Below are 16,351 nucleotides of genomic sequence, written 5' to 3'. Positions count from 1 at the left end.
TTCTTTTCATAGAGAATATCAGGATGCAATGTGTGAAAAATTATATAATTTCATTTAATAAAATAAAGTTAACACTAATGTGTATAGCTACAAACAAATTAATTGCATTAGATTATCCCCTGCGAAACAAAATAAGTTTGGTAAGAAACATTTATTCAGACAACGAATATTTCTGGAAATAATTGCATTTATTGATTAAAGTGCATTGCATATGTTCCAAATGATATCACCCGAAGAGTTAATACAGAATTGACATATTAACTGCGAATTGTTATTGAATTGTGAGCTAGAACATTTTGAATATTAGTTTTTTAGTCCTTGAGATTTTTATTTTAATATTTTCAAAATACATTAGTGATAATAAGTTTCTCATTGCAACATAAATATTTGCAATTGGATTTGATTTTAATTGTTGGATTTAAGTTTCATTCAAAATACAATTTATCCTTTCTGGCACCTAAGAAAACCATCACTTATCTGAAACAATCAGAATAACTATATTTTTATAATGTAAAATTTAATACAAAATATAAATTAGTATGCATGTATAGGTAGTAAAATTATTCAAAATCAAAATTTGTTACTTCATCAATATTTGAAATTCACAGAAAACACGATAAACTTGGCTATTAATTTTTTAATTTCTGTACTACTCAAAGACCAAAAGAAGCACATTTATGTGACTCAAAAAAACTTAAAACTTATTTGCAATATACAAAAATAGAGTAGCTTTAGACGACAAATAATTAGAGAAGAAGTTTTGCGCGAAACCAAAGAAGTAGATAACCATAATTGCTGCTATCAATGTTTTTAATGTCAAAATGTTTAATAAGAAGGTAGTAAGAATACTACGTATTTAAATTCAAAATTATACCTATAAAGAATAGATCAATTAACCTAGATACAATTAATAGAGGGCGTGGTTAATTAATACGACTTTGTGTAATACAATTAAAATATGTCTATGCAGTTAAAGCGACCAAGTCATTCAACTAAAAATAGATGAATTGATTATTTCTGGTCTTCAGGCACAATTTCAACTCGATTGATGCAGTGTTTAGATAAGCGATTGTGGACAATTATAAAATTGCCTTGGAATTCTATAAACAAATTACTCGAAAATTTAGAATTTCTGCAAACAAAAGCAAGAGCAAACAATATTTCTCCTGTACAGTCTTTACTGCATTTGAAGGCAATATTTTAGGCTATAAGGGTCGTTACACATTGTTGAGCAATCGTCACGCGTCTAACGTCGTAGGCCAAACTTGATTTTAAAATCATATCATTATCATAATATTGTTGAACAGAATGGACATCGAGGAGTATTATAATTATGAAATTACTTTCCAAAGAAAACGAGAAAGGAAAGTATATTAAGCAAGGTCGCTTATTACAAGAATTTTGCAATAAACAAATATATAAATATAAATATGTAATAAATATATAATTCTTTAGAACCTAATGATTTTCGGTGATTGCGATAGATAATGCGTAAAGGGACGTACTTAATTCAAAGATGATACCTTTAGTCATGTGAACTCATAATGGTTGGGAAATCATGAATTCATAATGAATGAACTCCAGGTATACTTTTATTCCGGTGCATTATTTGTAACACATCCCAAATGCGTGCGATGTTAAGATAAAGTATCGTCATTTAGTGGCAATAATAACGTATATTAACTGGTGAATCATGTTTTCGTATGGTCCGCTAATGTACTATAATCGATGTCATTATTTCTGAGTGGAATACAATAGCATAAAGAAGGACCAACATAATTTGAATTGCTGAAAAAGTATATCTTTCTCATTTTATGTATTTTGGATTCTCACGGAAATATTTCTTACCGTGCTCAAATTTTTGAACGTAGGTACCCATATACCATAGAAATTTAATACTGCTGAGTGATGGTTTCCTTGCATAATAAAAAGTAGCAATTTCTGTATTGATAATGATAAATTATACCATTCCACAGTATACCTGAGAAAATCATTGAGATTAGTTGACGAAAAAGAAATAGAATAAAACGTAATATTTGATATAATTGGACATTCTACAGTATATCTCAGAATTTTCTATTTGTAAACAATGCATCTTTGTTTAAGAATTTACTTGTTTGCATAAGCTTGTAGGTTGTTTCACGCAATTGTCGTTCAAAGTAACTTTTCGTTGCCGATGGAACTTACTGTATTTCGAGGAGCACATTATGGTAAACAAAATATTGTTTACCATATATCGCTGGAATGTGCCACTAATTTAATCTTTTAAATGAAATAAATGAACACTCGAAAATGTATCCAGAAGTGAAAATTCGACGATCGGAATTTCCGACTCTTCCGAAATTTCCGACAGAGTCGGGTTTTCCGAGAATTCTAAAATTACAAAAGGTGGAGCATGAAATAAAAGAAATAATTAATTATGTGATAACCAAATGTAATATTTTGTTTTAAATTTTCGTTCAAAAAAGCTAATTTTTGAGCAATCCGATTCTATTGAAAATCCCGACTTTTTTAGAAAATCCGAACATTTTCCGGTATCATTCCGGAATTTAACGGAATCTGACCCGAATCTGAAAAAAATACCTGATTCGACCTACTATTTTCGAGTTCTCTCACACAACTCATTTTTTCAAATGAAACTAATTTGCGATGTTGTTTGTTCATTCGAATGTTACTATTTCATTGGTACTTTGTACTTCTACACACTTTCATCTTTTCTTCATTCTTGATGTATATACGGAGTAATCTGTTTTAAGGAAATAGATGAGTAAAGCACATAAATGGAACAATAAATCTGAAAACTCTTCCGTTCCGAGATCACGATGAAGTTTTGTAGGAGTATTATTTATGTTATAAGTAAAATTTACTCAAACGAATCGTTGAAATCCATTTCTCCTCTAACAATATGTACTTTTCTTAAAAATGGTTCAAAAATTACTATATTTCAAATTCAATATATTAATTTAATACATATTTAATACATATTTAGCATATATATTAGTATAATCCAAATTTTTTCACATAAGGCAGTAATTCGATTTTTCATCAACAGTGTTATTGTGGTAAATCAAATTTTTAATTTATTCTGATAAAAGTCCAAGTTACGTTCGAAATTCTGCATTTAACAATCATTCTGTTGTAGTTAATATTCGACATAAACAAAAAGTCTTTATTTCTCGAAAAGAAAGTGTTTTGAATATTTTGGTCACCATAGTATGATCCTATTATTTCTTTAGTGACAACAGAATATTATACAAGTAACATAAAAAATTCCTATCCTAAGACACCTTTTATAAAGCTATTATTTATAATGTGCAAATGATGTATAATATATATAAATTTATATATATATATATACACATATATAAAATATATATATAATATATATATATATATATATATATATATATATATATATATATATATATATATACAATATACAACCACATATAGAATGAATCTCATATAAAGAGTAATAAAAAAACACTTATTAATTCAAAGTTAAAAATTTATCAAATACCAATAATTATTTTGCGTACTTACGGAATATAAAAGAATTTCTGACTTTCGTCGAATATGCATTGTATTGTATAGTATGCATTAATAACGAACACTGTAATATGTATAATGACAACAAAGTTCATAATCATGGCAAAGCTATGTCCATGGGATTTCGTCCTGAAAATCTAGACAGAATATACTATAAACGTAATAAAATTCAAATCTGACAATTTCTAAAATGAAATACAATAGTTTGAAGTTTTCATATTTGAAGCAAATATGTCAATACAGATGTATTACAATATTATTAAATTTTGCGTAGAAAGGTTTCTCTGACATATATTTCATTATTTTTCAGAGACTACTCTAACTAAGATTCAAAGATTTGTCATTATTTTATCATTTACATTTCATCAAGAAACCTTCCAATTTCAATCATTAGAAATCTTAAGTTAGTCGTTGCTTTAAATCTCGAATCTTACATTTTGTCCAGATAATTGCATAATTGCGTAATCGCAACAGGCGATTACGTGCCTTAATCTTTGTACAGCTAGTTGAAACAATTTATTTTCCAGATTAAAAATCGTCAGATTTCTGTCATATTATGTATGCGATGTTTTCATTACGGTGATGTTACTTACATTGAACATGGTCACTGCGTAATATATTGACCATGTTACAAATGCGAATAGGCAGGAGAATGAAAAATTGTGTTTGAGATACTTAATCCAACTGCAAGAAAGAATGAATTAATGTAATATAAGCATGTCACGCAATGTGATGAGTTTAATTTTGTGTTAATGCAGAAAAGCTTAGGAAAACATTTAAAATATTTAAGTTTAAAGATAGCAAGTATTCGCAAAAATGAACTTTGCATAAATATTGGCATATTAGCACTTAACTGAGAAGATACTAACTTTCTTATTAAGTCATAAATTTCCATTGATTTTATTATTTTGTTGCGCATAACGATATCCTTCTTGGAAATGGCTATTTCTATTAAATTTCCATCCACGGCATTCTTTATTCGGTAACTAATAAGTAATTATAAGGAATTGTAAAAAAGTTCGTAATATCCAATCGTTATTTATATAGAATCAAAACTATACTCACACAGCAATTTTGTATAATCCATCTGTATGTAAAGTAGTCAATAAAAAGAAAATATCATGACAATGAAAAATTATTATAATCAAAATATTTGTAATGTTCGTCAAAATGACAATCAAATAATAATTTTGAGATTTTGCGAAAAATATCATTGAAATAAACGGTAAATAACAGAAAGTTTTGTTTGTAGATATCTTGAGAATGCGATGTGAAAGAGACGCCGTCAAAATAACAATGAAAAAACTGGTACAAATTATAACTGCAATGCATCCTAAATGTAAAATATTATCATTATACATTTATGCGAAACGTCGCCTTGTGCGAAGATTAATTTACTTCTTACTTAAATAAATATTTATATAACGATTTCCCATTCCTACATATGTTTTAAATTCTTCTTTGTCTTGTATATGATTCCAATCACGTTTTATATTCTCTAACCATTTCTCTACCTTAAAAATACCAGAAAATGTTACATGATGACACGATATTATAACGACTAGATTAAATTAATTAAACTCTTGTAACTTACGTTTACAGATTTCACAAGTAATAAACCATATGTTATATTTGTATTTGCTATTAAAACTGTGTTACTTGTTTGCAATGATAACATTTGAAAAGTGCAAGTGTTATTTTCCACGAGAGAAAACTGCAACGATTGATAATATAAATGTAAACAAAAGATTAATTTTTTCGCAAGTAATGCATTGATATATCAGAAAACCGGATAAAATAATTGTATTTCGTACGAATGCAGTATGCTTACCACGACAAATGTTGGCCCGAGAAGAAGTGTCAAACATACGATCGTAGTAAAAACTGTCTCCATAGTATAGGGGAAAGTGTCAATGAAACCCAGGTTTTCTCGCATTTCCAAGCTTTACGGCAACGTATGTTGCAGCATGAAAATTACAGATTACGAAAAGAAGAGTCAGTTCTTTACTGTCGTTTGGGAAGTGAAGTTAGAATTTCTCTTAGGGCTATTGCACTGTTGTGCATTTCATTTTTTCCGCGTTTTGCAAAGTATTAAAAACATTCTCCTCGAGCTGCGCAATATTTGTGCTAGACATAATAGATATCATGAAGTCTTTCATAAATCTCGTGAAGTGTTACATTTTATGAAAACTTTTTACAGAAAGTGCTATTTTTTTTTTTTTAACTTACTGCTTTTTACTATGACAGAATATTTTTATCCTGTTCTGGATTGCAATGGCGGGGACCATTGCCAAAATAACAATCTAGATTAATATTATCGTGGGTACTGAATTAAGAACATCGTTGAAATATTGTACGACCAATATTGTTGTTGAAATAAAGAAAAAATGTAGTGGTATGTATTTAGCTGCTTGAAGTTTGTATTGTATCTTTGTATTGTTTGTATGTTTGAAAGTTGAATACACCTGCCGATTAATTTTAATTTTATTATGCTCTTCAATATTACATTTATTGTGATACAACGAATTTTTAAATTTCTTGTATTCTTATCTTCTAATATTCTTACTGAGTTCATTGTTACTTCGAATAAGAAAGCCTGCGAATTATACTATATACTTGATATATTTATAAAAGACATGATTGTAAAATATATTCTCAAGTAGCATCAGCAATGATACTTCGAAACATACTTTAACTTTGAATTTTAGACGAAAATGTTACGATGTTTTGAATTTTCGTCATCTGCTTGATATTTAGATTAGTAAAATAACAATGAAAGAATCATACATCAAGTTTTCTGAGGTTATTACAAATTCATTGTAGATTCAATCATAAATGAAATTTTTCGATACTTCTGCGTGCTGCAACAATTTATAACATTTTCAAGATGAAAAATATCTTCATTTATCCACCCGTTACGTAATGTAAAAATATTTTACTTTAAAATGAATTTTGAAAATGGAAACTTCAAGTTTTAAAATAAGCTCAGATTTACTATTGTATTAATGTTCTATTTTACAAAATTACTGTTTTAATCATACTGTTTGTGTAGTTTAATATTCGATTAATAATTTTTACGATTTTCTGCTACTTCTGAGTTTAAGATTTTCGCTCTGTTTTTTGTTTGTTGTTAGAGAAACTTGTGTTAAAAAAATTTTCTTGGGAGGAAGATGTTGTTCAAATTGTCGATTTCTACAACATTACAACATAATTAGAACTTAACGAGATCGGTGAGAGAATGGTTAACCTACTAATTTACCAAATCTATTCACTCACTTTCAAATGTCTTTGAACGTTTTTTTAGTTTTAATATTCAGTAAATTTTTATATTAGTATATTATATTATCATTAATGCATTAATGCTTTACAGGATTTTTACTCTACAAAATATTATTTAATTTTTCCAATTTTAATACAAATATGATAGGTACTGTTCTAAGATGTTAGAATCGTGAATACAAAGGAATGATTGAGTAGTTTGAACCCAACATACACGAATGCTTAACAGTTATTTCTCATGCATTCTGACATTTGGTGAAAAATTAATTGAACATGGAAGGATGCTGGATTTAAATTTAACCGAATTGGAGAACGAATGAGCATTCGTTCGTTTCATTCAAACGTACCATTGGAAATGTTAGGTAAAGTGTATAAGTTATGACACTCCTAGAAGTCAGGAATATTTTCTTGTTTATTGTCATTTTTTAATTGTTGACGACGATATTTCGAATATTAAATATTTCATAGTCATCTACAGCTTGGCTATTTTATTTTATCTTTCTGAACATACATTACTGATTGTCTGTTATTGTAATATATTTGCATGAATTTCATTTAGAGATAAGTTTAGGTTATTCCTTCTTTCAAGAAAATCTATACCATTTATTTGAAAAAACTAAAATAAATATATTTTTATGTCGTGCGTATTAAATATAACACATATGTACATAGATTAGCGGGATTAGTATATTATTTAATTATTTTGAATTTCAAATTAGTTATCATATTAATATTCGAACCTCAAGAGAAAAATATGACAAATCTATATTTGTTTATTTTCTCTAATTACTTTTAAAGTATTAATTATAAAAACTATTAAATATTTATCACTGTCAACATCGTTAATATGTTTAATTAGATAGCAAAAACACATTTTTAAGCTTCAAAAAGAGTTCAAGTAAGGTAGAATTAATTGGAAATATACCAAATGTTAAAATTGCGTTTTTGTACAGAATATTCACAGTTAACCGATTGGGAAATAATGTTGCATGTAAAAATGAGTCGACAAGAAAGAATACAATTTGTTTATTAAAGCCTGCGTTTTCGACGAAAATCGTATTTCAAAAATTTGTCAAGCATACTTAAATTTAACTAATTCTAAATGTGATAAAGAAAAATAATTTTAGCAGGAGATTGTTCTACGTATGAGAATAAATAAAAAATGTGAAATAGAACTTTTTCGTAAAATGCTTTGCTTCGAAGAACATCGAATTTGAAAATTTATCAAACACACGTATACTAAACCAATTTTTAATGAAACATATACAGAGTTTATTTTTTTAAAAATGACTTTTTAAACGAAAACATTTCATTCTATTTTTTTCACTTATTTTTGCACATAGAATATCCCCGTGCCGGTTTTTCGCACCATCTCTTGTTCGGAATTAGTTAAATTCAAAATAAATTGATAAGTTTTTAAACTTACTTTTCTCAGAAACAAAAGAATGTTATAAAAATTGAATTATATTATTGTATTTATTATTATATCATTACACTTCTCTTATAATATTACATTAAGAAAAAATTTTTGTTGTTTCTTTTCGATACTATTTGACATGCAGAATTGTTTCCAGTTATAGTACGGAACACATTTTATATAAACGACAGATACTTCCCCCTCCCCCAATTCTCTTTAATCGATTTTGAAGATAATACCTAGCCAATAAATAATGGTATTTCTCACGTGAATGAATGAATTGTAATGGACTTTCAACTTTTAACTCAATACAAGTACATCCGATGTTAATATAAAATATCATTTTAGTAGCAATAATAACATGTCAACCAATCTGCTGTATTTCTATTCAATCTGTAAGTATACTATAGTCGTTGTCACTATTTCTACATGGAATGCAGCAGCGTAAAGTGAAACCATAACAATTTGATTTGCTGAAAAATATTTGTTTCTCAGTTCGTGTATTTGCAATTTTCACAAAAGTGTTTCTTACCACGTACAATCTATAGAAAGTAGGTACACACATATAGCAGATATTTAATACTCTTAATTGATGACTTCTGTATAATGAAAAGTAGCAATTACTGTAGTAATAATGGTAAATTGAGCCATTCTGATTAGTGCAATATATCTGAGAAATCCGTATTAAGATTAGTACACAGAAATGGCATAAAATGCCCTATTTGATACAATTTTAATATTTTCTACAGCATATTTCAGAACTTTCTGTTGACAAAAATGTTTTTTTGTTTAAGAACTTATTTTTTAGTAACTTTTATATATAATTTTATGAGCTTGCTGATATAGAGGAAGTCTCATTTCAATTTTTCTACATAATAATCTCTCAAACCATTGGTACCTGTCGAAAAATATTCCTAAAAATTGAACATGGTCCCTAGATCTGATAGAGTGATTATCAATTTTAATCGAGACCTGGTAGGATCCCTTTTTGGTTAAAGTGAATAAGAATAGCCTTTTCAGGTGCTAAAGATAAACTAAAATGGTCGAGATTGGTACCTAAGGTGGTAATGGTTTTTTCGAAAGTTTTTTTATTTTTGCTAGGTATTGTAACTGGACTGTCATCCGCGAACTGTGAAATTTGGATAGAAGGATTTAGATCGACTGTAATATTAGTAACGTAAATAAGATATAGGAGAGGGCTGAGGACTCCACTTTGGGGCAGACCCTTAAATACTTTTCTTGTGAAAGTATAGAAGTCGTTGACGACAAACATGACATTACAATCGTTAGAAAGCTTACGGGACAACAATGTTATGAGGGCATCCCATAGCACTGAGTTTTTTTCATTAGAATATCACTGTTACTGGCTGTACTGGTTTGACATCAAGAAAGCAAGCCAGTATGTCTTTGCTCATTAAAAAGGCCTCCACCACAGACATAGTCAGCATTGCAAGGTTGTCAGCGCAAGACCTTCCTGAAAACCAGCCTGAGAAGAGGGGAGAAGGTCAGAAATTTCTACCATTGAAGCCTTGTCTTAATCATTTTTTCCAATATCTTACAGAGGCAAGATGTTAAAGAGATGAGTCGGACTCCATTACCATCATTCTTATTAATGAAAAACGTAAGACTTTCCCTCCACGCTAGAGGATATATACTGAGCAAATAGATTTCATTGAGCAGATCAAGTAGTATCAGTTTGGTTGCGAGAGGCAATTTGACAATTAGAATGTATTCAATTCTGTCGGGGACGCCTTGAGGCTACAACTATTAAGAGCCAGAGTAAATTCATGAAGGCCAAACTGAGAAGGACGAATTGAGAAACCGGTTATTTTCATTAGCGTACAGTTCTGGAAAGGCGAAAGATGGTTTGGTAGGAACCCAAGGAGGACTAAGTTTGTTAATTGCATCTTCAATTTTATTTAATCGGTCTCAGTAGCCTTCATTGAATTTGACAGTGGCCCATTTATTTTTTAGGATTCTGCATTTATTTCTTCCAGACATATGTCACATCGATTTCGAAGTTGATACTTTCTGCAAATTTTCTAAAATTGTCAACTTTACATTTCTTTATATACTTTTTCGCTGAAGCTACGCGTTTCTTATATTCTATATAATCAGCTATGTTGCGTGAGTATCTCTTTTTAAGTGCAGCTTTCCTAAGACGTATGAGCTTAGTACACTGTCATTCCACCATGGAACTGGGTTCCTGTGCTGTCCGACATTAGCAGTTTTCGAAGAAGGGGTGCAGTTTGAAATAGCTTCCGTTATAATATTTACAAAAAAATTGTATTTGCCGATGGTATTGAGTAAATCGAATGAAGGGTCTAGAAATTTCGAAAATTACTGTTTCATTAAGATATGATATTGGGTTTAGTTTTATTGGAGATAAATCGCCGTTGTTTTTGGATGTACGATGTTTTATTGACCAGAAAGTTTACAGTTATAGGAAAGTGGTCTGATATCTAGAAATCCTCAAGTATATTGAATTTAATTAAATCATAAATGGCTGGTGAGCAGAAAACTAGATCTATATTAGATAAACTATTTCGGTTAAAGTCAATGTGAGTAAGTGTGTTATAATTAACTAGAATTAAATCCGAGTCGTTTATAGAGTTAAGGAGTTCAATTCCGTTAGTATTTATATTGAAGCAGTTCCATGATGTGTGATGGGAATTGAAATCGCCGAAGATGAGACGGATCATGCATACTTAGAGATACTGGTTCCGTGAGACCGAGCGTCCAGGAACGTTATAGCAGGCAGCTAAGTTTAAAGTGGAATTTAAGTAATGTATTTTGATCACTCCTTGTTTCCAGGTTATCCGTAATATCACATAGATGTTGGATGGGTATAAATTTTAGACTTTTTCTTACCAAAAATATAATACCACCACCAGATCTGTGAGTTCTGTCAATTCTGTATGTATGAAAACCGAAGAGATCAAATTTTTTATGATTTTTAAGCCTATAAATGCATCGACTTCTTCTAAGCGTTTTTGTAGTTCCTCTCTACGACTGCAAATTCCTCTGCATTTCCTACATATTCCTTTGTAAGTATAGCAACTTCAGTCTAGTACTAGAGCAAAAGTGACGGCAATTTGAATTCATGGAAAAGCTAATTAAGAATGGACTGATAGATTGATTGTCCTCTGATAAAATGGAGAAATCGGAGTCCGAATCTAGATCCTGCGAAGAGAAAGACTCGTCTCCATAGTCCTTATCTTCGGTCCAGTTGTCATGAAGTTCAAGTTTTTTAATAATACGCCAAATTCTATTTTTAATCGATCTGTTTGACAAGTTGGGATAGGTTTCCGCAGCATTTTAATTAACGAAGAGAGGTTGTTAGTATAGGATTGTGCCAACTGAACAATGTCCGAATTGTCCTTGGCTTTAATTAGCAATTCTTTATACTGTTCGAATTTTATAATATATATATTCGGATTTTTAATAAAAATCTGTTTAACCAGTTCAAGTGCCAAATCAATAGTTTTTGGGTCAACCTGATCAATCTTAGTTCCATCTTTCTTCTACTTCTTGAGCGGAGTGATAGGTCGCTTTATAGGGGCCACAAAAGGAGAGTCTCCCTGTTTGAAGAGTTTGCATCCATCGTGGTAGGGATTACATTTTTATCCACTGTCGTGGGGCCAGCAGGCAAGGAACTACTGTTAGAGCTTGTGGAGAGTGGTCTCTTAGTGGAGATTTTGTTTCGGATGGGTCCCTTATATTCCTCATTTAGAGACTGTTTGCTTTTCAGTAATCAAAGAAGGAAATGATTCCGCCTTGTTTGTATCTCTCACTTGAGTACGTAATGAAGAGCTCTCAATTTGTTGCTGCGGTTTATTATTAGAGTTGGGACAATGTTTCGCCAGACGTCCACCCCTCTTACATTAGAAACACTTTAAGTTGTCCGTTGAGATGAAGATCCAGTAAGAGTATCATCATAGTTTACTTGTAGACTCTCCAGTTTGTTTGCATCGTCCGGATGAATGCCTGCTGCGAAAGTTGAGTATATGTCTGAATCCTTCTTCTGTGAATCTTACTTTTATGAAAGAAATAGAAGAAACCGTTCTAATTCCCATTTGCTTGAATGCATTTAGTATAACATTGTGAGGAATAATAGAACAGACGTAGAGAGAATAATTCACTTGGTTTTCATAATTAGCGGTCTAACAAAAATCAATTGGTCTTTGATGAGTATGTTTGAATTACCGTTGACGTAAGTTTATCAACACATGTTTTGTGACCTGCGAGGTACATACATATTCTATTATTCGCAATTCTTGAAGCAAATCGAATATTAGTTGGGTTCAGAGCCTTCCAAAATATAATCTTTTATGGTAATATTTTCGTATACATCAAATACAATAGCATGTTCCTTTATGGGGAAATTTTTTTTTTTAATAACAATCGCGTAGATTCTGGAGAAGCCATATCTTGAGATGCGTTTACTTTTTAAGAGAGGGATAATTCCTGTACACAGGAATTTATCTTTCGAATAAAAAACATGTTGTATTCGCTTATGAGTTCCACTGTTTTAAGAAAGGGATAATTCCTGTACACAGGAATTTATCTTTCGAATAAAAAACATGTTGAAATGTACGTTTGCCGCACCCAATCGAGTTGGAATGCGACAAAGAAAAACACGAAACGACAGCAGTTAGCACTACGTATAGTCAGCACACGCAGAACTAAACACGTCCTACCTTCACGCGTGTCAACACAGGATGCATTTCTGTTAGTGACATTAGAATAAGGTATCAAAATTTGACATCCTATTTTTTGGACACCAAATTCTATTCCTATAAAATCATTTATAACATAATATACATTATATAATCATTTACAACATAATATACATTATATATTGAAATGGCAATCATATGATAGTATATTATGTCTTTTAGGACGTACATGTCAATACAGTGTGGTCACTGAAAGACTGAAAAAAAAACAAATTCAACATTTATTGAAATTATTCGTTTACTGAAAATTTTTCGCAGGAGGTGAAAGAAAGAAATGTAAATAGTTTTATTTTGAAACTATTCCTGCTTTAATATCCCGGCTAAAAATTATTATAGAACTGATACATATTGGAATAGTTTCACAATGAATATGGGTCAAATTTCAAAAAAATACCGCAACATCAAATACGAATAATTAAAAATTATTTTGCGTGCTTACGGAATATAAACGAATTTCTGACTTTCGTTGAATATACATTAAATAGTATATATATATGTATTAGATATAATATACGTATTAGATAGTGTATATAAATAATATATACTAACTACAATATACTGCTTACAAAGAGAAAAGTAACCACAATGATAATTATTCATCGGATATTCTCTTGGAGATTTAGGAAGAATATACTGTAAACCTAACAAAATACAGAATTGGGGATGGAATCTTGACGATTCCTAAAATCAAAAAAAAGTTTTAAGTTAATCAATTTTAAGTTAGTCAATTTACAATTCTTCATAACAATTCAAATATGCTACATTAAATTTTTTTGAAATAGGCTAATGTGAGACATGTTCCATTATTCCGTTCTAATCTAGGGTCAAAGATTTGTTATTATTTTGTTAATCATTTCATCAAGAATCGTTGCAACTTTATTTCTTAATTATTGTCTTAAATCTCAGATTAACTAGAATCTAACAATTTGTTCTTCAAGTATCTATATAAACAATCACAGTAAGCCATCCTGTGCCTTAAACTCTGCGTCATCAGTTGAAACATTTGACAGTGTTCGAGGATAAAGACGGTCAGGTTTCAATATCCCATTTTGTATGCAAAGTTTTCAGCTCGAAACATACTACTTATTTTAAATATGAACACTGCGTAATATACATATTAATGCTAACATAAAGTTATGTAGATAAACTAAAAGCTGTGTTTCAGATACTTAATTTATCTTCAAGAATTAATTAACATATAAGCATGTGCAATGTAATCTACTCGTGTGTAATGTAAAAATGCTTGGACAGTCATATTTGAATTCAGTAAGTCAATACACACATACATATATGATTTGCAGAAATATCGTATACTGAGCAAAAAATGTACCAAATTCATTATTAAATTTCTAGAGTGTAGCGATACTTTGCTCGGAGATAGCCACATCGAACGAACTTCTGTTCACTTCATTTTTTATCTGATAACTAGAAAACAAAAAAAACTTCATAATATCGAAGTATTTGTATATACAATATTACAATCAAGCTATACTTACACAGAAATTTCACAGAGTAAACATAAATGTGCAAGAGTTAGTATAAATAAATCTTCCAATACCTGTGGCACAGCGTATTTATTGTTTTTCAGATCGCATTGATGGAAATGATTTCCAGACTACTTCAGAATAATACTGCTTTGGATGTTGAATCAAAAACATTGTCGAAATTTTGCAATAATGCTTAATATCCTTGCGCTAATATCTTGCATATAATTAATATTATAAGAGTGAAAAGAGATTGTTCTGATATGTATACCTATACCTACAATATTTATGGTAACTTTGAATGATGAAATATGTATATTTTTCTCAACATCAACAGTCTTTGAATATTGTACTGATACACATTTTTAAATATTCTTTTTATTCATATATTCCATTAAAATTAGTATTTGAGTACTATTGCACTAAATTAATTTAATAACAATAACAAGAGCAACAGTGTTACAACGACTTGAAGAAACTTTTAACAGTGATCCATAATTTTCTTCATCAGAAAAACTTAATCCAATTTTCTGTAGAAATGTAGCATGTGCGTTATTTCGTTTATCTTCCTAATATATTGGAATATCTGCACATATACATCATATCTCTAGTTATTTGTACGTTTCTCATTCATTTCGTTCAAAAAATTAATGAACTTCATGCAACAATAGAATAAGACAAAAGAAAAAATGTATATTGTGCAATTTATTATTCTATATAGTAGATGCAATTACTTGCATTAATTAATTAACATGTGATTCTAAAACAAATTACATCAGGGAACAAATGACGAATCTAATTGCACGTGTTCGTGAGAATCGATTTCATATCAGTAGTAGATTGTTAATTAGTACAATGATAAAATGCAATGAAGGAGAAAATTGTGCAGAAAGTGCTAGCTTCTACACGGTGGAATTACGTTAACTTATCAAATATGAGGTTTAGAAGAAAAGACGTAGGAGAAATTTATGAGAACGAATATATTTTTTTCTGTTTCCAGTGTCGTGTCGCGAACGCATTTGAATTTAAAAAAAAAACTGCTTTTTCGCCAACATTACAAGTATAATATCATCAATTTTTTTACAGATAATGATTCTGATGAGTAGTCATTTCTGCAGGTATGGTTTATATATAATTACGGTAAACAAATTTCTTCTTATCCTAGTAAACGACGTGTATATTTACCATATTGAAATACATACCACAATGAGCCAGTAACCAGAGATTTCAGGAGATTTTGTTCGTTATGCTTTTTAATACTGACAATGAGTAAGATGAACAAAATTAACGTTAATTGTTTCAATTAACTTTTTCAAATAATAAATCTTTTTATTCGTTCGTTACAGAGATTATTTGTTAAAAATTGTTATGTATGTTAGAGATTGTTGGAAAAACAATTCAATAAGCGTCACTTAAAAAATTACTTTATATCTTTACACACAGCGTTTCTTTTTATTCATCACAGCTTAGACGCACACTATTGCTCGTTCTTCTTCCGTTTTCCCTAATTATTAGGGGTATGCGGGTACCCGAAACTTCGGGTACTCGACTGATCGGGTCGGGCTTACACGAAGTTGGGCGGGCTCGGGCGGGTAGCACGATCATTTCGGGTAGCCCGAAAATTTCGGGTAGCACGACGATTTCGAGTAACCCGAAGATTTCGGATAACCCGATGATTTCGGGAAGCCTGACTATTTCAAGTAGTCCGTCTATTTCGGATCGAGTTGGAAAAAGTTCAAATGAGATATGATATACATTATATTGCGTTATCGAAATCAATTATTCATAATATTAATAAACATATACATATTTTTTTCTTTAAATGTAATAATATTTATTCTAAATGATAATATAAAAAAGATAATTGTTCTACATTTTGTGAT

General features: G+C 30.0%; 1 protein-coding gene and 1 long non-coding RNA gene across 2 annotated transcripts; both read right to left on the bottom strand.

The window, feature by feature from the left end:
- Window positions 1–411: 411 nt before the first annotated feature.
- LOC122528442 lies at window positions 412–3,715 on the bottom strand. Its single transcript, XR_006306581.1, has 4 exons — window positions 3,544–3,715; window positions 1,849–1,981; window positions 1,524–1,788; window positions 412–477 (listed from the first exon to the last, which is right to left on the bottom strand). It is a non-coding gene; the product is annotated as an uncharacterized LOC122528442 (long non-coding RNA).
- Window positions 3,716–4,943: 1,228 nt separating this feature from the next.
- LOC122528435 lies at window positions 4,944–5,443 on the bottom strand. The gene is made up of 3 exons (XM_043653530.1): window positions 5,381–5,443; window positions 5,144–5,263; window positions 4,944–5,063 (listed from the first exon to the last, which is right to left on the bottom strand). The coding sequence occupies exons 1-3, from the start codon at window positions 5,441–5,443 to the stop codon at window positions 4,944–4,946; spliced, it is 303 nt and encodes a 100-aa protein (XP_043509465.1).
- Between the last annotated feature and the right edge of the window lie 10,908 nt (window positions 5,444–16,351).

The sequence above is a fragment of the Frieseomelitta varia genome, unplaced genomic scaffold, assembly GCF_011392965.1.
Source record: "Frieseomelitta varia isolate USP_RPSP 00005682 unplaced genomic scaffold, Fvar_1.2 scaffold_110, whole genome shotgun sequence".
NCBI lineage: Eukaryota > Metazoa > Arthropoda > Insecta > Hymenoptera > Apidae > Frieseomelitta > Frieseomelitta varia.
This window is presented reverse-complemented; position numbering and strand designations above follow the sequence as displayed.

What these genes read in the sequence shown, in the direction of transcription:
- LOC122528435 (XM_043653530.1), bottom strand. Translation starts at nt 5,443, where the DNA reads ATGGAGACAGTTTTTACTACGATCGTATGTTTGACACTTCTTCTCGGG. An exon ending in TCGGGCCAACATTTGTCGTG is followed by an intron (nt 5,264 to 5,380) that starts GTAAGCATACTG and finishes CAATCGTTGCAG; the next exon opens with TTTTCTCTCGTGGAAAATAA. An exon ending in TACTTGTGAAATCTGTAAAC is followed by an intron (nt 5,064 to 5,143) that starts GTAAGTTACAAG and finishes GGTATTTTTAAG; the next exon opens with GTAGAGAAATGGTTAGAGAA.